The sequence below is a fragment of the Orcinus orca genome, chromosome 12 (genome assembly GCF_937001465.1).
Source record: "Orcinus orca chromosome 12, mOrcOrc1.1, whole genome shotgun sequence".
Lineage (NCBI taxonomy): Eukaryota > Metazoa > Chordata > Mammalia > Artiodactyla > Delphinidae > Orcinus > Orcinus orca.
This window is the reverse complement of record NC_064570.1, coordinates 24,366,852-24,391,869: the sequence shown is the minus strand read 5'-3', so window position 1 is coordinate 24,391,869 and position 25,018 is coordinate 24,366,852. Positions and strand designations below refer to the sequence as shown.

The window sequence follows — 25,018 nt, the reverse complement described above, 5'->3', positions numbered from 1 at the left end:
ATAAAATCATTATTTGTAAAAACTTGGAGGCATCTTTTTTCTTATCCAAGTTAGTCTTGACCTCTCCATTTGTAAAAGGGGGTTGTATATGTCCCTCCATGCCTCCCAGTGAGCAGTGAGGATCAATTATTATAGAAGTGCAATTGACTCACTGTAAGAGAGGTCTGAGGCAGCCGCGGAGTGGAAGACCTGCAGTGCCCCCTCTGGCCATCTGAGCTGTGTGGCTGCAATGTACACGGCCGGCCCCTGCTTGACACACAGGGGCCCTGTTGTGATGGGTGGTTCCCGATGAAGAAGGAAGAAGGAGGCTGCCTGTTCTTGAAATGAAGAACGGCCCCTCCCCTACCCCGCAGCTCTGACTTGATATTTCATCACTTTCAAAAAGAAGTGTCAGAGCTGGAACCCAGGAAGGTAGCCGCTAGCTTTGAAGAACTGAGGGAGACTACGTTTCTTTGATTTGTACCTGCTGTTTTGCTAAATCAGGGAAGGAAAAGAGGGCAGCATGCTAGTTTCTTGCTAAGGTTGAGTCACTCTGTGTCTGCCCCCCAGTCTCTCTCACATGAATCTTTGCCTAGTTGTTCCTCTCTCATGCCTCATATATTAAATACCAAAGGTACTGATATTCTGTAGGAAGCATATCTTACCTGAGAGTAATTACATCAACAGTGGAGTATCCGTTTTCTTGGATTCTGAATTATAAATAAATGCTTTACTTCTTACTATGAGAGCTAGGTTGTAGATGGATTTAATCAATTAATCTTTTTATTAAGAGCACATGGACATCTGATTTGAAATTATGCAACGTCCACCAGGTTATGTTCTCCAGAATTTATCCTTTTGTTGCCAAGTTTGAAAACCGAAGTTTTAAAAAAATTCCTATTCTAACAAATTGAAATGATTATAGTCTGATTTTAGGTAAATGCAGAGCTTGTGATCAATTGTTAAATGGCTACATTTGAACAACTGGTCCATTGACTGTGTCAAATCTCTCTCTCCCCAGCAACAGACACTGCTTTAACTCATGCCTCTGAAACACATCTCTGAGTGTGATGTACTATCACAGAGCTTGGGCTTTGGGGACAGATACACTGGAGACGTGACCAACACATCTCGGTCACTTAGTAGTGTGTGACCTTAAACAAGTCACATATCCTTTTTGAGCCTCAATTCTCTCACCTGTTTTGGAGTGTTTGGGGTTAATGAGATGTCAGTAAAAGCCACCACTCAGTTTCTTAAACCAAAAACTCAGGAGTCATCCTTGACTCCTTCCTTTCCTCACTGTCACCATCTTCCTGTTCAAAGCATTGCCTGTTGGTTTTACATTAAAAACATAACTTTTATCCACATCCAGCTCTCCTTCTCCACTGCCACCTCCCCAGTCCAAGCCGTCGTCAGATCTTGCCCAGATTGCTGCCTAGCTCTCTTCTTGCTTTCTTGTCCCTCTTTAGTTCACTCTCCACCTACGAGCCAAATTCAGCTTTTACAGATGCAAAGCAGATCATGTCACTTCCTTTGCTAAAACTACCCAGTACTTTCCTATTACATTTAGAATAAAATCCAAACTACATTTCAAGCCTACAGAGCTATACAATTTGGCCCCTGTTTACGTCTACAATTTTATTTTGAAATTTTCTCCCATGGGTCAGCCTGCTCTTGCCACCCTGACCTTTTCCAATTTCTGGAGGATGCCATGCCGGTTCCAGCATTAGGATCTTTGTCTCTTCTGCAGACACTGCTGCTGGAGACCTCCTCTGTGACTCCCTCTTATCAGGCAGGGCGCAGCTCAAGCGTCCTCCTCTCAGTAGGCCTTCCTAATCACCCAGTCTAAAGTAGGTCCTCTCTTTCTGCCCCATTCGAGGTTCCTCCTTATTTCCCTAGTAGCACTTACTATTATATGAAATTATCCTTCCTTATTTGCTTTCTTGTTTATTGCGTCTTTTCCCAGTTAGATTCATGCTGGAGTGTGGCCTTCTCCTTCTTGTTCACCGCTACACCCCAGCACCTAGAAGGGTGCATAGCTCATGAAAGGTGTTTGAAAAAGGTTTGGTGAATGGATGCATGACTGTTTTAGGTAAAAAACAGTGTAGTACAGTGTTTCCTACTGGGCTAGCCAATTTCATTCTCCAGGGAAGCTTAGGCTCTTTCTCCATCAGTCTAGTGCTCTATGACTGTTGTCAAAAACAACATTCTCAGGGGTTCTCTGACCCCAAGGCAGACCAGACAAGCACACAGACTCAGGTGATAAGTACATATTCCTTTTCACGTTTGTGTTGCTCCTCTGCTTCCTTCATCATTTCTTGCGCCTGCTCGAGTTTTGCATCCACCAGCTTCTGCTGCAGTTCTCTGTGTTTAAATATTTTGTCCAGGTGCTAAGAAAAAGAAAGTGCACATTATCAAGCTTGACTTATTATTGGTGCTGAAAACAATGTAAAAAAAAAAGTAATGTTGACATAAACACGTGTTCGCTGGGTTTTAAGATTTAAAAAAAAAAGAGGAGAATACATGCATTGGCATCGCTTATGGTTTTATATGAAAGTCATAAATTGGTGGAGTCCCCTGCATTTTGCACTACACAAAAGTGGCTGCAAAAGGTGGAGGTGCCAGAGTTCAGCAGTGCTAACTCCAAAAGGTCCGAACAGTATTTTTCTAAATTTGGTAACTATTAGATATGGCGCTAGTAATTATGCTAGGCAGCACAGACAGTGATGTATGTTGCAAGGGCTACAGCACTATCACTTGGTATTTTGGTGCTTTCTGTGAATATAAAACCACTTTTAATCACAACATTAATTCACTTTATCATGGTGAATTCTCCTCTACATGCTTGCCTCAAAGGGTGGTGAGGAAGCCCTGAGGTAACAGCCTGTGGCCTTGGGTCTGGGACTGAAACAGGAACCCCTGACATCAGCTCTGTTTCTCTGGTGGGCAAGACGAGGCTGAGGGTCACAGGTGAATTGACACGCAGATGTGCTACTGCCTCCTCCATGCCTTTTGACCTCTTGACTACCTTGGTGAAGAGAAACTTCCAACTCTACCTCAGTGTGGAGAATTTCTTGGTCATTAGGAGGTCCCACTGGCAAGAGGACATGTGGAATTCCATCCTTGGGCCTTACCTAGAACCAATCCTTGGAATATACAACTAGTCTACCAGGCCATTACCATATGAGATCTCTCTGAAGAGTATGGACATTTTCTTTTTAGCTCCTTCCCTTTTGTTTTCTCCTGGACCTCCACTTCGGAGCAGGATTGGTCTTCGTGACAAGATAAAACGGTAGCATGGCATTATGGCTTACTGTGAGGAGTTTCTTGATTTACCTAGCTGCTATTACCACCTTCTATTGGCTCAGGTTTTTTCTTGATAAAACCTTAGCATGTTGCCAACAGGGCTACTTTGACTATGTTATATTACATTTTAAGGCAGATATTTAAAATTTGGGTGGGATGGGAAAAGGGATATATATCAAAATCCTGAGGGGGCATCTGGAGTCTTAAAAACATATTGAATATTAAAGTTTAATTTTGGAATAATAAAAGATCCTTATAGTCCCCCTAATGTAAACCATTGACAACAAAACTCTTTGGCTTTTGTGTCTATGGATAAGTGATTGAATCTCGTAGCCTCTGCTTCCCATCTATAAAATGTGGATAATATGTTATCATCTGGTGCATAAGATTGTTGAGACAATTACATGACATATTGTACGTAAAGTATAATACTTAGCACATTGCCTGGCACAAGCTAAGCATAAATAATAATGCCATTATTACTATAATTACTATATAGTAATATTTTATATATTATTTGATTGTGGGGTATATACAATGCAGACTTTTAATTTAGGTGACATAGTAATTCTTAAGAGGGAGTGTGTGAGGTATTTCTTGGTTCTGTAGAGAGAGTTTCAAAAAGGCTGAGAAATACTATTTTCAAGAATAACTGTGTTCACGGCCCACCACTTTCTATTTGTTACCTTTGCTTTGCAGTGATTCCAGTTTTGAAGAAATCCTGTATGACTTTCAGCCAGGTACTTTGTAATACCGTCTGTTTTTATTTTGGCTAGTAAAAGAAATCCAATCCTAAATATTAATCAATCGAGAGGGCTGGCCATAACTTTGTCATTAACCAAGTTCCCCACCTTCACAACCCAGATCCGGTTTTATATGCAGTGCTTCTAAGTTGTTTGATGTGGTTCTCACCTCCTCTCTGAGCTCATACTGATCAATGATGCTTTTTAGTTTCTCTGCGAGCTCAGTGTTCTCCTGACAGAGCTTCATATTTCGCTCACTCTGCTGCTCGATCTGGGCCTGGATATCTGTGAGTGTGCTCTGGAAATGACTTGTGATCTCCTTCCTTTTCTCTTCTTCCTCACGTGCCCTCTGAAGGGTTTCCTCCTGTGGATAGAAAGCAAACTCTTTTGTTATGCTGGTTTACACGCACCAGGGTTTACAGAACTCAGGGTTTGGTCAGTGAAAGGAGATTAGTGTGCAGGGTAAGAAGGATGTTTTTTCCTCAGCTCTCTAGAGGTAACATTGCTCAGCCCCAAAATAAATGCTTGAGCAAAGGTTTCAGCTGTGAATACACGGTCACTCAGAGCAGGTGCAGCAAGGGCCTTGAATTTGATAGTTGGTGATGAGTAGGCTTGTTTTAAAGACAAAGGGTCCCCTGTTGAGTGAATAAACTGCAGGGATTTCTAACAGACATGCAGCCCTAAGGTTCTGATCTCTTGGCTGTAGCCTGGAAAAAAAGGCCACTTGGTTTTACTGATTGATGGGACATATCATGTGTTCCTTTGGTTTGGTATAGAAAGAAGAACAATAGATCTTATGCCTCTATAAAAATGATGGCATATTAATCACATAATTGTATTGCCCAAGTTTTTTAAATATAAGTGATCACAGTATAAATGTTTTTTTAGTTAAAAAAAAAAAAACTTTGGGCTTCCCTGGTGGCGCAGTGGTTGGGAGTCCGCCTGCCGATGCAGGGGACGCGGGTTCGTGCCCTGGTCCGGGAGGATCCCACATGCCGCGGAGCGGCTGGGCCTGTGAACCATGGCCGCTGGACCTGCGCGTCCGGAGCCTGTGCTCCGCAATGGGAGAGGCCACAACAGTGAGAGGCCCGCGTACAGCAAAAAAAAAAAAAACAAAAAAAAACCAACTTTCATCGAAAAGCTTGAAAAGGAAACTAAGATAACCATAGATGAATTACAGCAATTCAAGAATGTAAAAGGAAATCTTAGAAAATATGCTGCATATTTCTTTTATCTATATAAATTTATGTATTTATTTTTGGCTGTGTTGGCTCCCTGTGGCTGCACGTGGTCTCCCTCTAGTTGCGGCGAGCGGGGGCCACTTTTCATTGCGGTGCACGGGCTTTGTGGTGGCCTCCCTTGTTGCGGAGCACAGGCTCCAGGCTCGCAGGCTTCAGTAGTGTGGCTCGCGGGCTCCAGAGCTCAGTAGGCTCAGTAGCTCTGGCACACGGGCTTACTTGCTCCACGGCATGTGGCATCCTCCCAGACCAGAGCGCAACCCATGCCCCCTGCATTGTCAGGCGGACTCCTAACCACTGCGCCACCAGGGAAGTCCCCTATGCTGGATATTTTTTGAAGGAACAATCATCCATTGTGTCTCATAGGGTAATGGAAATGTTCAGTGTAAATTTTGAATTTGAAAGCAATATTATGTTTCAAATCTTCTTTAACTCTAAAATGAAATATCTAATATTCTCCTCTTCTACTTTGTTAACATTTAAGAATTGAAAATTAACTTTTATATCATTGCTGTTCTCTTTTCTCCTAAATCAGAAGTCCCCCTTCATTGCTAACTGCTGACAATGTACCCAAATTTTCCCCATATCTATATTGAGAATTATTTGCGTTGTACTTATTCCTCTCATTCTTTTAAAATAAAAGGGCTTAATCTTGCTACATCGTACCGAAGATAGAGACACTGCTGACAAGTGTTACAGACATTTTAGGATTCCTTTAGTTCTGATTAATTGTTATTATGAAAGCTTGCTTCATTGTTGGCAAGTAAAATTATACTTCATTTAGTTGCCTACCATGATCAAATTATGTAACAGGATTTTTAAAAAGAAATGCTGATTGAAACAGAAGTAATTGTGCAAATCTTTATTATTACAGTAGAATAATGTGATCAAAATAAAAGTTGATGCTGAAAATACATGCTCTGGAAATATTTTAATTTATCATTACGTATCCCCTTTCTTCTACAATATTTGCTTATTTTCTAACTCTAATATGACTCCTGATATCAGAATCATAATTTATTCATAGTATAAACATTTATTGAGTGGAAATTTCTTAGGGATATTGTAGAAGAAATCTACACTTCCTAATCTGAAGAAATTAACTATCGGAGATGTTATTTCCCTGAACTTTGAATGCTAACACTTACTATATGTATTTCACTAAAAGTGATTTTGGCGTCTGTTAAGAGCAGTTGAATATACATGTGATAGTGATTGTCTCCTTATTGTTCCCGATTAGTTTAGAAGCCAACAACCTCCTAGTCGTAGAATTATACTCCATGATCTGAATGTCATTTGCATTTATAACTATTCCATCCATGAATGAATGAGTAAATGAAAGGACCACCCCATGCTACCCAGCAAGTCTGAGTTTTTCACTGGCCACTGGCTAGAGAAAGAAGGTATGGCTGTTAATATGGCATTAAACACATGTCAAACCATCATAGCACCCAATCCTGGCCCACAGAATGGCGTCTTGCATTTTACATTACATTGTTTTTCAATGAGAGAAAAATAAATGTACTGCAGTCATAAAATTTGAGTCCACTGGTAAAGAAAATGCAATCATTTGGACAATGTCTGAGATAAAATTTTCTTTATCATGCACAAAATTCAAAGTGAAAATTAATAATGCAAAGAAAATTGAGGGACAAAATCTGAAATAACTAAGAAAACTTTTCAAGCATCACTGTGCATCTTAGAACCAGTGCTGTGCCTGGGACACAATCCATGGGTATTCAGTATATGTTTATTTAATGAATCAATAAATTATTAATTTACATATAGACATATGAATAGCTTGAACTAGAAGATTCCTATAGTCAAAAATTGATGTAATTAAAAGAAAGAAGTAGGCAATTTCACAATTATAGTAGGAGATTTTTTACACCCATCCCTCAGCAATTGATAGAGCAACAAGACAAAAATTCAGTAAAGACATAAATGATCTAGAGCTAATTGTTACTTATGGAACATTACACCTAATGTGTATGTAAAAGCACTCAGCACAAGTCCTGGCATAATAATGCTAATTAATTCCATTTCCATAACTGGAAGCCATTACTGAGGGTGTGTGGGTATAGCTACAGGATCTCCTGCCACTTGCGTCATTCTGTCTTTGAATGCTGTCCAAAGAGATCAAGCCACATCATTAAAGGAAATTTAACTTTTATCTCCTTACTATACGCTACTGAAAGCCAGGAGATTTATGTAAGCACAGAGTGCTATTACTTGATTACATATCTGAAGTTGAGGATGATGACCCCATTCCCATATAACCTGGGTTTCGATTGTCCCAGTGCAATGATTAAAGAGATGTCAGAAGCCCATCTCCTACAACTCGTAATTTGAGAGTTAGAGTTCATCACACTGGCCTCTCATTTCCCAGATATCGGAAAACAGTTTTGGGATATGAGGAGCCATTATCCTCTTCCATTTTTCTTCCTAACTCCATTGTAAAAACTTGGCGATGATCTTAATCTCTCTGTTTCTTAAAGTATCTTCTTTTAAACACGTGTAATAATAACTATCTCACAAGAATATTGCTATCTAATTAATTCTTGTTTGTCAAAAGCTTTAGGATCTTCAGCTGGAAAGGGGATTGTGGATGCATGCAGTATTATCTTGGAGAGCCCTGCATCTTGCTTCACTGGATGGAGCTAGTGTCTGTGTGTAATCAAATTAACCACACTGCTAGAGGCTTACGCTGTAATTAATGAAACCCATGCAGACTGACTGAAGTGATCAGTCTATTATTTTTAGATTGAATAATTAAGCTTGAAGAGCTTCACTGTTTTTTCGAGTAGCTTCTTTTTTCAGGTGACTATTGACATTTTAGCTCTGAATCTTGCCTTATTCTGTCAGTTAGCTTTGTGTCAATTTATTTCATGTCATGCAGATTTCATTATTGTACAAAAAATGTTGAATTTTTATAAATTTGTATTTTAAAGAGTAGAACTAAGGCCTACCTTAAAAAACAAAACAAAACAAACTCAACATAAGGAAGAGGAATGGCACACATTTTACTAAAGGTCTGCTCCACATCAGGTACTATGTGAGCACCTTACATGTGTGGCCTCATTTAATTTTTCCCTGACCACGCAGCAAAGTTGGTATAATCTTCATTTTATGGATGAGGTAACAGGCTTGGGAGGTAAAATAATTTATTGCAAGTTACAGGTGAGCAAGTGGCAGGGCTAGTATTTGAACCCAATTCTCTCTGATTCTAAAACTCACACCCTTACTGTAAGTAGCAGAAGCTTGTGCCTACAGAGCATGCAAGAAGGTGTGTTATGTGGGGCCTCGGTGACACATACCTTCAGTGTCTTGTTGTGTCTCTGCAGCTCCCGGCACAGACCCTCCAGTTTGCTTCGTGCAAGGATAGCTTTGCTGTGTTCACCTTGTAACTGGTCCTTTTCTTTTTGGATCTGTGCCTGTTTCTTCTGTAGGAGTTTTAACTTCCTTTGCTCAGAGCGATGCTCATCCAGCTGGATGTGGGGATGCAAATGTGAAAGAAAACGGCAGGGATCTCTGTTGAGTTGATAGAAAAGGACCCAAAGAGGAAACGCCTAAAGACGGCTGTATGGTTGTTTGGAAAATGTTTTGCTATTATCACTGCCCCTCTGGAATCAAAAGAACTTCATAAATGTTAAGTTGGCAGTACTTGTAGATATGGTTTTAAGAGCATAACATTTATGGGTTTTGTTCCTTCATCATTCTTATTATTGATCTCTTTTGCTTGAATCTTCTTGGTGGTCTAGAAACAGTTTTTATCTTTCTTGAGTCTAATGAAGTCAGTCAGTATAGAAGCATGTCTCAGAATTCATGATAATGCCTTGCGTTAGGAGGATAGTCAGTGGTGTGTCTGCTTGGTTTACATTTAGTTTTCACAATTCTTTCTCAAGCTTTAGTAACTATTTTTAAAAGGAAAGTGAAAAGCAGCTTCCTAGCAGACAGAAGATGAAGTCTGTGGTTATGAGAAAGGGGGAGCGGAGAATGTACCCCTCGACTACTTAAGGATTGATGATCTGTCACCAAAGTTTCAGAAATAGCCACTGCACAACCCAACAGCACACATGGCAGGTGTCCTTAACAAGCCTTGCTCCCTGCCCATCTCCCTCACCCTCTGTACTTATGGTGAATAAACCATGACACTTGTATCTGCTGAGCACAGGTGGGGCCTCTTCTCTCACTTCTCCAGCAGCCACAGCTAAAGTATCGAAATCAAGGGCGGCATGGAGAATGAAACCAATGAACCCCTGGGCTTTCCATCTCGGGATGCTAAAGTTCTGAGGTAGGGCTGCCAGGTAAGATGTAGGACACCCAGTTAAATCTGAATTTCAAATAAATAGTGAATAAGTTTTTAGTAAAAGTATATCCAAAGTATTGCATGGAAGGTACTTTTACTTAAAAAAAAAAAGTTGTTGGTTTACCTGAAATGCAAAGTTAACTGGGCATTCTGTATTTTTGTCTGGTAAATTTGGCAACACATTTTTATGGAAATCTTGTTGGAATGGGGGGAGTTGGGGGTTCAGCCTCCAGAGACTAGCGTAGTAGGAGTGTGGATCCCAGATTGATGATCAGTGTGGCCACGAACAAGCTGGAGCCTTTTTCCAGACCCATTTCCTCTGCTGCACTTAGTTCCCTTAGAACCTGAATGGTGCATAGGCCAGGAGGGTACTCATCCTAATAATGACCTTCTTGGCTAATGAAGAGGAAAAGGCCTGGGAGCCTCTGGGTGCTTCTGGACCCCAGGTGCTCCTGGTACCTCGCAGAGCCAGATGCAAATGGATACACACACAGCGTGAGCCCTGATACATGTCTCACTTACCCTGTCTTGAAAAAGCATTTGTTCTTTCTGAACTAGATGAACAGGACTGTCACACTTTCTTCAGTTTACATCTTATTTTAATCCTTTCCTCCCTCCCTCCCATCAGCCTGAAATGTCCATGATAAACCCTTGCCAGATTAAGCTGGGGCTATTCATACATGATGTTCTATCTTCATACTTCAGGACATTTTTTACTGATTAGTGAGAATTAGCATCAGGAAAAACTAAGTCCGTATTACTATAAATATCGATTGAAATTGGTATCCTTCTTGAGGTTCAGTTGGAAAACCAATTATATTTTATTATATATTTCTCGTGCTAACCTCATGTTGCACTATAGTTATTAGACAGGGGTGAAACTTCTCATACTTGTGTTCATACTTTACATGACCTATTGTCCTTTCTTGACATTTATATGTTGTTATTATTGTTATTGCCATTTTGGTTCAGACTTTACCTTTGGAAGATTAAACCATTTGTCAGGGTTTCTCAACCTTAGCACTGTTGACATTTGGGGACAGATCATCCTTTGCTGTGGAGGCTGTCCCCTGCATTGTAGGCTGTTTAGCCGCATCCCCGGCCCCTACCCACCGGATACCAGTGGCACCCCGAACTGTGACATCCAGAGTATCTCCAGAGACATTGCCTACTGGCCCACGGTTGGCAAAACTTCCCCTGTTTGGCGGAACACTGCTCTATGTGTGGATTTATCTGAGCATCAGGAGGAGGATACCTTGCATGTGTTTCATGAGTTGGAAGAGAGGATTTGTGCTATACCTCACTGGCCATTTAAATGTTCCAGTTTTAAGGCAGGATCATACACATCTGAAATATAGCTAGGTCTGTCTTGCTTTGCTCTAAATAGAACCCCTTAACTTGCTGACGATTTTTTTTTAGAGTGTGGCTAATTTTGTTCCATACTTCAGATTTATGTGAATGCATATGGGGTTTCTTAATGAATGAAAGCAAACGTATTGCAGCTGGGTCAACTTCAGTCAAATGCTGGCCTTGTGATTTAATAATACCCTTAGACATGTGTCTTCTGTACAATTCTAACAGGCATATAAGATTTTTATCTGGAATTTCTCTTGTTCTCTCTTTTTTTTACTATTAAGTTAAAAAAGTAAAATTAATGCCAAGTAGTAACGTTGTAACTACTTTTAAATGGAGGAAATTTGCAAAAAATATTTCTTCCAGGTCATTTCTTAATTTAGTCATGAGGTGTCCTTATTTATTAATGAACTTATCCTTATTTATTAGTAAATACAATAGTTGATGATATTACAGGATTTAGAATCTGTAAGGATGAGTGAGCTAGGGTGACAGTTTGATTCACAGCCTTGAATTTAATGATTTATTCTATGTTAACACTTGTATTTCAGACACTCTCCGTATTAATATCTGAATCAGTGAGCAGGGAAAATAGCTTTTAAGTGTCCAAGTAAAAGATTGAAATTCTTCATAATTTTTCCTTTCTGAAAAGGATATGTGATGGTGTTTGGGGGTCAATTTTCTCCTATTCATTTTTTCTAGAATGGTATTTTGAGTTTAACAGTTTATTATAGGGTATGATACAAATGCCAAAGTATAGTAAGACTTGAATTGAGTAGAATTTCTGGAAAAATAACCTCTGTGGGGTTGACTTCTTGGCTAGGAGAGTGAGTGGGCTTGGGGAGTTCCTGGAGACCAGGGTGAACAGCCCTGGCTCATGAAGAAAATTTTGGAAAGACTGGGTAAGTGGTTTTTTCCCGATAATCTGCTGTGGGGCTACAGCACCATAAAGAGTAGTAGTCTAGAAAAGATGCCCGGTTCATCCAAGTATGGAACATGGCACTAGGAACTAAATATGAATGGCCTTGGTATGAGTGAGTAAATTGAAGGGCAAAGGGAAATCAATGTAGTAATTATTGAAAAGAGCAAGGACGGACAGGTGAGGATGGGGCCAGATTTTGGGGAAAAATATTAAATTTGACACCTACCATTTTATGGCACTGAAATTGCTCATGAGTGGTTAACAGCCAATGTTAAACAAGTTGCAATAAAATTGATACACTAATACTTGGTTTATAAATTTCTGCCATTCTTTTGGAAAACAATATGGCCATTAAAAAAAGCATTTATACTGCTTGATTTAGTAATCCCAATTCTGAAACTTTTTCCTGGGATCATAAAAGAGAACGAACAGATCTCATGCATGATGATGTTCACTGCATGAATGTTTGGTAAAACAAACACTGGAAGGAGTCTAAATGTCCCCAAATTAGAGAACCAGTAGATAAAGTCAATTAATGGAAAATTACATAGCTTTGACAAAATATAATTATGAAGACTACAAAGTACATGGGAAAATGTCTGTCATATGAGCCAAAAAAACAGATACTAAATTATATGCACCTTATGATGGTAGTTATACAAAAGGTATCTCTGAATGTATGGCAGAACTGGAAAGGAAGACAGATAAATCAACGATTGTGTTTTAGATTGTAGGATTAGAGATATTTTTACTTGTACATTCAGCATTTTCCTTATATTATTGTGATGTGGTTTATGTGATTAAAAAATAAAAGTATTGTTGGTAGAGTTAAGCAATCACTAGTCATTCAGGGTTTCAGAATTTCTCTGGGTCTGTTGCGTGACAATTCAGCATAACAGGACGCATTGAGGTACAAGGAAGAAAGGAAAGAATAAATAGGGATCACAGTGCTAAAATTAGAGTAAAAAAAGAAGGAAAACAAGTCACTCACTAAACTCTACTCCATCAGTAGGGATAAGATGCAGCCAGAGACCTGAGGGGTTTGTGGGTCTCAGTTTTGGAGACCTTCTTTAAAAAAAAAAAAGGAAAAAACTTAAAAAAGAGAATTATGTTCAGGGCCTCAGAGGGGCCCATACAAGTGAGAGGCACTGACTCTTTAAGCTTCTTTGCTGTAAGGTAAATCTGCCTTCAGGGGCAGTTCAATCTACTGCCTGGAGGAATTGTTTTGTTGTGTGTAGGGGCTTAAGTTTCATTTTCCTGTCACTGCTTCTCCAAAAGAAATAAGAAAGTGGAAAAGAAATGAGGGAAAGAAGCAGAAATGAGAGAGAGGTACATTGCCCAGCCTCACTTGAGGCGACACCACATCTCCTCAGTGGGTCTTGTACACCTCAGGGGTGGTGCACGGAGCTCAGGTGCCACTCCTTTAGCCAGTTTTTGTGAGGGTTCACTGAAACTAGGGGGGCTGGCTTCACTAAACCCTCCTCTTTCTTCCAACTGGCCTATTATAAGAGGACTGGCGAGGAGACCATCCACTTCACAGATTCTCTGAAGTCTGGGAGTGGCTTCCCTCCCTGCCAGTGGTCCTACCTTATAGAGAGGGAGACTGCATGGGAGGACCTATAACTGGAAACAAAACAATCCATGTCAAATGCTTTGCCATCGTGGGGGACAAGGAGAAGAATGTAGATCAAAGAGAATGAGTGAATGAATCAGTCAATAAAGTCATCAAGAATAAATGAGAATGTGTCACAAACTGAGGGGTGGGATTAACCCTCTGCCTTCTTGAGGGGACCACCCCCTCAAAAAATCTGTGTACAAGAACCGGATGAAAGTTTGCCTTTATTCTAGTGTATTTCTGTTTTATTGCAAAGGCAAAAAGAACTTTTAAATATTCACAATTTTTAATTATGATTCTTCCATCTCCCAAATTATGCACATAATTGAAGGTGGAGTAGACTCCAACTGTATCCTCTTTCTTCCTTTTGCTGTTATTCCTCAGTTTTCCTGTTTCTTTTTATTTCTTTCTTTCTTTTTTAAAAATTCTGCCTTTATGAATTCTGGCTTTGATTTGTCTGAGGTAACCAGCTATAATGATATACCTGAAAAACTAACAGCATCCTTTTCTCAGCTCTAACCAGAGCTTGAATCTTTCTGACAAAAAGGGCTAATCAGAGAACTTACCAATTCAGCATACTTCTTGAATAAAAAATCAAGCTTTTCCTCAGGAGTTTGCAACTTGTTCAGATTTTGCATTAGCAGATTGGCTTCTTTGCCTTAAAAGAAAACAAAGACCATAAAGACATTTTAAAAAATAAGTGTTGAACTTGATGTCAAATGATAAGAGTTAGAATCTCAGGTTGTCTGCTTGTTAGCTGCTATCCAACCTTGGCCAAGCCACTTCACTTGTCTGAGCCACAGATGTAATTTTGTTTTTTTTCCCCTGTATGAAGGAATGATACCTATTTTGCAGAATAAGTGATTAGATGAGAAGTTTGTAAAAATGTGTGGTACAGTGTCAGGCTCATGGTAGATTCTCAATAAATGTCTGCTATAAGGGTAGTCCCCAAATTTTCATCCCCAGAATCCATTCTTGTTACTTCCCCCCATGTTCTAAATATTCCAAGGGATTTTGAACATTCTGAAAATATTCAAAAGAATAAAAAACACTGACTTTATGAAAGAATAAATCATCCACTTCCCCATGTTAATTATCTAAGAAAAGAAGCAAACCAGCCTATCCAAATATCTGACTACTGTGAAACAGCCAGCATTAATACATGGAGCTGTTAAAATTCCAGCCCAAAGCAGAGAAACATGACAGTTTAGGCTGCCCCTTTTTTTGGTTTTGTTCCTTTAGTACCTCTTTGCTCTTTTGTTTGGCGGGGGGGGGGGAACCAATTCTCTTGTTTCTGTGCATGAGCCTGCTCCATGACGTTTGGGTGGAATGACTCTGATTGTATTTCCTAACAAGTGGGGAATAAAGTCAAAATATGGAGAAAATGGACCCAAGACATGCAGGGCCTTTTTCATAGGCCTTTTTGTGTCTCTCTGGCTGCAGATTTAGCCTCCCTGGGTCTTCCCTTCTCTCACCCAGGCCTTAATCTCTGTTGGCAGTTTCATTTTGTTTCCAGCTGGAGTTTATGCTACATTTAAAAACTCATCTGTTCCTGATTATTTGACAGTGAGCCTCAGATTCTTTCTTTGCTTTCCCCATTGTTCTTCCTTTTGTCCTCTTCAGCTCACACTGCCTGGTTAGCCTTTCTGTGATGCCTGGAAATCTTGTCTTTCAGTGCCCACTGGGCTGAGCATTGTAGGCAGGAGCCAGACCCTGAGGCCTACGTGTATGTACCACTGAATGTATCTTTGCAAACAGCAGGGCCAAGGTGGAGCAGCTTCCCCATCCTCACCCACCTGTGACGGCCACCCTTTCTAATCAGGGTTGGGAGGTCAGACCATACAGTGGAGCCCAAGTTTCCTGATATAAATCTGCTTAAGAATATTAACAACTTTGACAACCTCTCCCCCAAGAACAGCCATGTCTCCTTTGCTGGAATTTTTGCTTTCATCCTGGAGAGGCAGATATATCATGGAATTAGGATTGCCAGATGAAATACAGGACATGGGACACACTCGTAGTAAAAAATAATGGTTTGTTTATCTGAAATTCAAAGTTCCCTGGGCAGCTTGTATTTTCATTTGCTAAAACTGATAACTCTAACGGCATCAAAGAATTTTAGGTCTAGAAGGAACTTCAAAGAGCACCCAGACAACTGGTTAATTTTATAGATTAAGAATCGAAAGCCCAGAGAAGTCCAAAGTTACATAATCAGTACTGGCAGAGCCAAGGCTTGAATCCAAGGTTTGTCTACTTGCTCTAAATCACTCCACTCCCATGTGGAATTTTGATGCCAGGGAAACCTAGAGAAATTAAAGGAAACTTTTTTGAAGAAAGTGACCTCATTCCTAACAGCTGGTTTCATCTATATTTGCCCAGTGAATCAGCTCAGATTAGAGACACAGTCTGAGACAGGGGAGAAGGTGGGGGTGAGTGGTGCCCCACCAGCAATCCAGTATGGCCTGTCGCATAACGCTGCCTTTAAACTGGTAAGCTCTGCGCTCCGCCGCCACCAGGCGTGGCCTTGAGTGACTTCTGTAGCAGCAGGGACAGATTTGTGTTGGTCAGGCCATCCCCTCACCCTTGTCTTCAGTTTGTGCTCACATGCTGACTGCTGTCCTGCGTTGGAGGATCATCCATTAAAGGCAAGAGCCTGCACTGTTGGCCAGATTCGGCCCAGGACCCCACACAGTGTTTGGCCCACGGCAAGTGTTTAGTTACTCTTGGTAATAATAGAACAAAGCCAACCTGTGCACTAATATCATGTAAGTCAAGTAAATGCTGTCCAGAAGACAACTCTGTGATCAGCTAGAGGAAAGGCAGGTCTTCCCCTCCCCTGTGACATTTAATGTATGCTTAGCATACCTCTCAGTGTGAGTATCAACGTAGAAAACCGTATCGTGTCTTGAGTGAGTCCAGTGGGCCTCTTTTTCTCTCCACATTCAGTATCTTCTCCCCCTTTTGTTTTCTTTAATGATGAGAACAGGTGTTTTTTGTTTTTTTTTTAATTGTCACACTCACTGAGGTGTCTTTCTGCTCTCATATTCTCTTATTTTGTATAGAAGTTTAACATTCAGATGCATCAGTCTGCCCTTCAAAAATGATTTCAACAAAAAAATCCAAGAAACTGGAGACAAGCATGTATGGAATACGTAACTTTGTAACGTCAGAGAGCTTAATTTGTAAACTTCCATTGGTTTCACTGGACTAGAGTGCTGTGTGGGATTATGTTGAGGAGGGGGATAGACAGAGACCCACTCATCTTCTAAGAAAGGCTATAATTTACAATTTTAGGAAATGGGGTCATTTGGTGACAGTGTCTGACACAAGAGGAAAAATCGGCTTTATGTGTTTAAGGTGCTAGCAATTTCTTAGCTATAACTGTAAAGAAAACTTTCTTAAAAAGAAAACAACTTTGAGCCTAATAATGAGATTATTCCAGGGAAAACAAAATAAAGCAAAACCTTACAATAAAAAAGAATAATATCAGAAAAAGCAGTAAGAAATAAATACATCCATTCCCAACTTGGGTCAGAAGAAAGTACTCATCATTTTTCCCAAGACAAATTTTTCTTTTCTCTTACTTCACTTACTCCTCCAAACCCTCCTTTCCTTTCAGGATCTGGCCTAAGTTTGAGCTTCTCTATGAATCTACTCATAGACCCTTCAGTCTCTGTGGATTCCTCTCTCTCCTAAATTCTTCTGGTTTTCTACCATTTCTTCCAGAAAATTTAGTATTTATATCAAAGCAACAGTTTATTTCCTTCTCAGAGTGAAACTAGAAAAAAAATCAAGCTAAAATCTTATAAAATAGACTACCTGGGAAGGTGACCATTCTAAGGCAGAGTAAGTCAATGGCCAAAAAGATTTTAGAAAATCAATGTCCTAGTCAAGATGCTACTCAGAAGGTAGAACTGAAACTCACCTGTCACTGGAAAGATGAAACCAATTAACTGAACTGTAGCTCAATTAAATGCTCCTCAACCAACGTATCAATTATTTTTATATATCTTTGGCCCTGTAATATTAGTGACTTCAGGTCTGCATCTTGCTTTCTTTATGACTAATCTCACAACCACATCAATTAGTTGAATAATTTTTTTTTTGGCAGACTTTAAAACTCTCTAGGCTTTAATTTCCCTCTCAGTAAATCAGTGAGTTGACTAGATAGATTCTGAGCTCAGAATGGACCTGTGGATCAGCTTTGTTTTTCTCGTGGGTTTATGCTTCAAACCTATGAATTCCTACTCAATCAGTTATCAATCTAAATATCAGAAGGGATATTACATTTTATCATTGTTTTGTGCTTCTTACTACGTGGGACTTGTGCAGCCCACGTAACGCTGACAGAGAAGAGATTAATAAGACACTTGTGAGCTGGAAGATGGGGTGGGGGAAGGAAGGGGGACACTTAGATGTTAAGAGGACATGTCATGGTGCTGTCTCATGTGGAATCTGTTTTTCGTTTTGGTCAATGCCAAGGAGAAAGTGACTCTACCAACTAAAGAGATTTCAAAGTGTTCCCCCAGCTGCTCCAGTGTATAATATGTTAACTGTGGGAGGATATGCAGCCTGTAAAGGAAAAACAAGTCTTGAGTGCTTGGGTTGTAGAGACATTTCCCAAATATTCAGAGGTGTTCTGTGAAAGATGGGTGTTTTTGGTCCAATAAATTTAGGAAATGTTGTAAACTGTGCCCATCACTATTGGAGATTTTTCACTATTGTATATATTAGAGGTCAGAGAATTCTGGCAGTTAGGAGACAAGCTTGGTCTGAAATCTCAAATATCCCAAAGTATATACTTTGGAAAATTTGGGGTTATTGAGTCAGAACATTTCAGTATCTCAAATGTATCAATAAAGCAAATGTTATCTGATAAACATACAATAATTAAAGACTCATCTTTGATCAAATATGTAAGCAAAGACTAAAGATATATCTTCAGGTATGGATTGAATGACATACTAATATTCTATAAAAGCTTCAAATAGTTTCTAAAAGAAGACCACAGCCGGCACTTTATATTTTCTCCACATGGGTGGAGGAAGAACTTTCTGAAGCATCAGAACCATTGCTTCCGCAATCTGTTTGTGTCAAAATTACCCAGGGTGCCTTGGCCCCAGTCCAGACCTGCCAATTCTGAATCTCTCTGCTCAGCCACAGCATTTTTGACAAATTCTGCATTTGATTCCAATGCACAGTAAGTTTGAAATCATGGGTCTAGACCATAGTGTAGTATTATTTAATTGAAAAATAGCCAAGAAACCTGTTAAAACCACTTGCAGATAATTGAAATGATGTTTAAAATATTTAAATTAGCTTAAAAATATTGTTTTGGGCTTCCCTGGTGGCGCAGTGGTTGAGAATCTGCCTGCCAATGCAGGGGACATGGGTTCGGGCCCTGGTCTGGGAGGATCCCACATGCTGCGGAGCAACTGGGCCCGTGAGCCACAACTACTGAGCCTGCGTGTCTGGAGCCTGTGCTCCGCAACAAGAGAGGCTGGGATGGTGAGAGGCCCGCGCACCACGATGAAGAGTGGCCCCCGCTCGCCGCAACTAGAGAAAGCCCTCGCACAGAAACGAAGACCCAACACAGCCAAAAATAATTAATTAATTAAAAAAATTGTTTTAACCCATAATAGAGCTGAAATAGTACAATGTTTAGAAGAATATACTGATAGTGTTCAGAGGAACAGCATGAAAGTGTCAGCAGCTTATACACATGTAATTAGAGTGGACCCACCTGGGCACTCTGATCACAAACATTGGTTCTGATAAACATTCAGTTGAACTTTGGTAACTTATTGAAAGTGGCAGAATTAGTTGTGAAATTTTTTCTTTCTTTAAGAATTTTTTTGATTATTTGGTAAGTATGCAGTTAATACAGACTTTGAAATAACTTATGGAAGACAGAATAGAAACCAAAATTGGTCATGTTTAACTTCACCCCTGCTTTCTTCATACCTATCCCCCCATTATAACACATAGGAATTCCTATGTAGAAGTAGTTTCAAAGTGATAAAGCCAAAGAACTTTCCTGGTTTGGAATACTTAAAATCATTCACCTCTGCGATGTGATTTTGTTTTATCTTACGGAAAGTTTAACAATGACTAATGTAAAAGGTTATTTCTGAGATGCCTTGGATAGGGAAGAAAAAATAGCTCTGTAACACAGAGCAACTTTATTCTGTTTCCCAGAGTTCCAAAACACTACAGTGATTCTAATCTTGCACTTTAGAACTTGGTGTTATCTGGGTTCATCTTTATGCTAAGTAGGTAAAGTAGCTGTCTGAATGTGTCCTTTAGCCCTTCGTGAAAGCATTGCCAGCAGTGGTTTCACGCGCCAAAGTGAGGTCCTATGACAGCATAGACATACTTTGGGGTTTACACGTAACTTGTCCACTGGAGTCTGACTCCAGTGCCCATGATCTTTTACTCTCCCACACTGTCTTCCAGAAACGAATAAGATGGGACCACTGTCTCAATAGATTCTCCCTCCAGCTTGGGAGGCAGGTATATAAACAAATGATTGCTGCAGAAAATTTCATGACGACGGAAGGTGATGCTAACTACCTGGGCATGTCAGGGAATGTATCACATAGGAGGTGGTAATTGTAGTGAGTGTTTCAGTGAAATTCACCAAGACAAGCAGAGGGACGCTCCTATGTGCAGTAACATGCTCTCACTTATAGCTAAAAAATTAACTCTCTCATCCTTCTTTCACAGCCATTTTTGGTGTTACCAATCCTCCGTGCTCTCCTAACAATTTTCCTGTGCCTGTTGTAGCACTTATCCTATATAACAATTAGTGTACATGTTTATTTTTCTCTCCAGACCTAGAGCTCCTTAACCAAAGACTTTTTTATCTTTGTGTACCTCATAAAGACTAGGCATTAGTAAATATTTGCTGAACCAGTGAACTAATGAGAGTAAAATTGTTTTCTGAGATTTTCAACATTCTATAATTAATACATTTCTGAAGAGCTTTGTTAAATTAAAAAATATTTTATATATGTAGTAATGGAACACACTACTAAGGGGCTGAGGATAAGTACAGTAAGGTACTGGTGATCCTGAAGGAAGCTATTGTGGTAAAATCCAGATATGAGATGTGGCTCTTAGCAAGATTGGAGGAAGTGCCCCTTTTTAGGAATAATTCAAAGAAAAGTCATACATTAGAATGTAACTACTTGCCTAATCCTTTTAGAATTTTCTTCTCCAGTTTTTGCTCTTTATTGCTGACAGGCTCTTTGGACGTGGGCGGCTCTCCAGAGGCCGGAGGTTCTCTCTCCGTCTCTTCAGCGGCCTCCTCGCAGGCCCTGTCCTCATTGTCAGGTGGTGCTGTGTTCTCAGGCTGCTCCTTGGCCGTGGTGGGACCCTCTTTCCCTGCCGTGCTGACAGCAGACCCGTACGTGTTAATGATGTCTTCCAGTTGTCGGTTCAGTTCTTCAGAGATATCATGGGCTCCCCGTTCAGGCTGCACACCTGCCTCCTCCTCAGGTGCTAGGAGTGGGGTTGAGGAATCCTGATCATCTTGCTTCTCAAGGCCATTTTGACTGGGCAATACTGAACTGTCCCCCACAGGTGTTGACTGTGGCTCCCCCGACAGCTGTACAGACTGATTGGTCTCCATACTGGGAGTGGTATCTGGTGGTAAGCACAGCCAGCGTTGATGTGGTTAACCCAGTTACAGGTAAATGGTAAGGCTATTCCCACATGGGCACCTACTAATTACAGTTTCTAACATAGAATGAATGTACTTCCACAAACCGTCAATATTGCAATTAGTTGAGTAGGAACAGTGAGAAGCATCTTTCCAAATCGAGTCATACCATTAGCATATTTTTGGTTTTGGTCTTTAAATTCTGATAGTATCTCCTATTACTGATGTTAACAGAGTAATTCAAGATACCGTTTTTCATGGTCATATTTGTCATTTTGCTTAGAATAGCCAGTTTGTGATACCATTCTCTTATATAATTCTATGTAGATTTACAGTCGTTATAAATACATAGATATATACATTTAACGTTTAAATTTAAATTGGTGCTTTTTCCCCAAAGTTAAAACATTGAATACAAGAGCCATTGACCTTACTAAAATCATTCATAATGATAACATTCTAAACTCTATTTTAATCCATATTGATTAGTATGAGTCCATTAATATAAATGAATTATTATATTGGATACAGGAGATACTTGCTTGTCTGGTATTTTCCTTTTCCCAAATGAGCAACATGTAATTGTCAATCAGAAAAACACTTTTTATTTTCTGAAGTTCAAACCAGCCTCATTTTTGGAATAAGAGAGAATGAGGAAAGGTATAAATTAACTAATGAACTTGTATGGAAACATGGTGATGCTCATAATAACAATTCCTTGAGTTTCTATACCTTTTTGTTCTGATATAAAAACTGACTTTCTTTTAGAAAAAAAACAGATTGCAACTTTCTTGTCTCAGTCAAGGAGCTCTAGGATAACAATACTTGTTAAGAAATAGAAATGTCTAAAAAGCAGGGAGGGAATGAACTAGGGGAATAATCCAGGTATAATATGGGCTCTTTGGAAATAGGGGGTGAGGAATGGGCTGAGGGTTTCTGGCTATCACCATTTCTAGTGTTGCAGTACCTTTGGCTTAGACCTTTAAGTTATGGTGCGCTTTATTTGTAAATAATATTTAATGGTGATGCTGCTAATTAGCAGCATACAATTACGACAGGGTCCTAATAACACACAGGTTTTGCTGTTGTGGTGGCATGAAAGCGAAAACGAAAACATACTGCTCCATGTGCTATGCAGCTTCCTCCTCTGGTTCTTAGGGCAGGCAATGTCAAATGCTCGAATGCAAACAACAGAAAATTCAATGTACAGACATTGCCACCTACCTGTGGCCCTCACCAAATACTCATTAACTTTGAAGGAAGTACTTTTTTCTCTCATTTATTTTAATTCACCATCTTTATTATCAAACGATGCAGTAAACAGCTTCATTGTCTTCATCACTGGAATTCTTTATCCTGACCCCTGCTTGTTGGGCACACACATCTATATATAACTTGTGCTTCCCCTGAACTTGGAGAAAGACACATGGCACCTGCTGTCCAGCCAGAAGTTATTTTAAGCTCTTCTAAAAGGAGCCCTGGCCTTTAGCACTTCGTCTTTGGATATCAAGGGAAGAGAATACTTTTTAAATCAAACTGAAAACAGTAAACATTTATTGGTTTAAATCCATATGTGGGTTTTAAAGTGTTAGGGAGCCTCCTGAGGATGAAATAAAATCTAAAGTAAACCAAACTTTAAAGCAATGAATTTAAAACTGATTGTCCATAGGAATTTTAGTGTGGTTAGTCTAAATGCAAGCGTTTTGTTTGTATTTGATTTATTCTTCATCAGAGGCCATAATCATTGATTTTTTTAATATTAAGTCCATGGATCTCCTTTAAACTCATGCTCCACATTTACTTTAAAACAGAATAACTGAGTTGTTGTAAACCACAGGACAACTCAATTCCTAAAAGTAGCCTCAAGACAAATCCACAAGAGGAAAAAAACAAAGAACTCTGTTACTTTTAAATTCTCTTTCTATATCAATCAGTTTTACAGCAAGGAATTATTTCTGTTTTATTTTCTATAAACTTCATTGCCCATCTTTTGCCTCCTCTGAGAGAGAATTTTTCACTTGTCCTGGCAGTCCCAACAGATTACCACACACACATCCCTTCCTGAGCAACACATTTTAATTGTAAATAAAACAATGGAAAGTTCTTCAACAGTTCACTGGCAGTCTCAAAGTTGCAAGTTTTGAACACCACAAACCGCACCCTACATCATCTCACAGGGCTTGGGGGAGTGTTTTTCATACTTACCAGAAGGCAAGGTGCTAAGCAGAGAGAGAAAGGAGAGGCAAGAGGCAGCAAGCTAGTCAAGCAGCAGCAACAGCAGGAGACAGGCGGGGGCTGAGTTCTTACCAGGGAGAGAGAAACCAAACACACACACACGCAGCAGGAGAGCAGGGAGGGGGTGGGGAGGGGAGAGGAACATCCTGTGACACAGCAAGAGAGAAATACACTCAAGCTTTAGTAGCTGTCTCCTGGGCAAATGTCTTAGAAAAGAGAAGCAGCTGGTACATCTTATCAGACTCCATGTTTTGTCCTTTAAAAAATATTTAAACTCTCAGTACATAGCCCCTTTGCTAGCGCAGTTTTTCACCATTGTTGTTCTTCGGGGCAGAGATCAGTTTTTCTTATTTCTTGGTTTATTTCCAGTGTGGTCTATGATTCATCTTCTTTTTTTACCACCTTCTTATGCTAGCTTAATTAGTGTCAAGTTTCTTATAGGAATCAAGAAAAAAGAAGAAACATGGCATAACAAAAAGGAGATGGTAGAAACACTTTAATTCTTATGTCATTGTTTGGTTTTGTCCTAAAATTTGAAATAAAAATTTAGACAGCTCTTTTGGCACTGGGTTTAGTGCCATCTTCATGTACATGCTAATTGGCATGACCTCAGACCCCACGTCTTACTCAGGTAACTGCCTTTACTCAGGTAAGCCCTGGGGAAGCAGTTGCTTTTTCTTTAGTTGCAGGCTTTCCCACCTTCCACAGTGACTTTTCCAAGTCTTTCCCACCATCTCAAGCCTTCAACCTGTTCCTTAATCCTCCTCAGAAAAATAACCTCCTCTTCATTCACCATATAATGCCTCTTTCTCTTAACCTATGTCCATTCCCCTTTTCTTCTCTTTCTGGAGAATGTGTTCCCACACTTTTCCAAGTTGGGTTCCCCCATCAGAGTTTCTGCTCTTGGGACTGGCTGGGCATATTGATAGCCACTGTGTTAGGCAGAATCATGCCACCAGAAAGACTTCCACATCCTAGTCCCAGGAACCTGTGAATATGCTATGTTACATGGTGAAACAGACTTTGCAGATGTGATCAAGTTGAGGATCTTGAGATAGACACACTATCCAGAATTACTTGGGTGGGTCCCTTGTAATCACAAGGGTCCTTGTAAATGAAAGAGGGAAGCAGGAGGGTCAGAGTCAGAAAAGAAGATTTGATGATCCAAGCAGAGGTCAGAGTGATGGAGGGACACAAGCCAAGAAATGTGAGGACCCCCGAGAAGCTGGGAAAGACAAGGAAGCACATTTTTCTTGAGATCGTCCAGAAGGAATGCAATTCTGCTGACACCTGATTTCAGCCCAGTGAAACTCATTTTGGATTTTTGACCTCCAGAACTATAAAAGAAGAAATTTGTGTTGTTTATAAGCCACTAGATTTGTGGTAACCTGTTATAGTAGCAAAAGGAAACTGAAATAATCCTACTCTCCAAATTTTTTTCACCCCTTTCTCCAAGTTCAGGGAAGGCATAGGTTATAGATAGATGAGTACCCAGTAAGTGGAGGTCAGGATAAAGAAATTCCAGAGAGGAAGACAGTGAAGCTGTTTACTGCATCATTTGATAATAAAGTTGGTGAATTAAAATGGGTGAGAGGAAAAAGTACTTCCTTCGAAGTTAATGAGTACTTGGTGAGGGCCACAGTGAGTGATATTTC

At 39.9% G+C, this 25,018-nt stretch overlaps 1 protein-coding gene across 2 annotated transcripts in view; it reads right to left on the bottom strand.

Annotated features, from left to right (window-relative positions):
* TXLNB (taxilin beta) overlaps positions 1–23,471 on the bottom strand; it is a 40,337-nt gene extending 16,866 nt beyond the window's left edge. For both annotated transcript variants that reach the window (XM_033406150.2, XM_049695579.1), the window contains exons 1-6: positions 23,334–23,471; positions 20,660–21,112; positions 14,032–14,123; positions 8,584–8,754; positions 4,198–4,392; positions 2,250–2,369 (exon numbers count right to left, since the gene is read on the bottom strand). In XM_033406150.2, coding sequence (XP_033262041.2) covers positions 2,250–2,369; positions 4,198–4,392; positions 8,584–8,754; positions 14,032–14,123; positions 20,660–21,098 — 1,017 coding nt within the window. In that variant the 5' untranslated portion in view covers positions 21,099–21,112; positions 23,334–23,471. The remainder of the gene's footprint in view (positions 1–2,249; positions 2,370–4,197; positions 4,393–8,583; positions 8,755–14,031; positions 14,124–20,659; positions 21,113–23,333) is intronic.
* Positions 23,472–25,018: the final 1,547 nt, after the last annotated feature.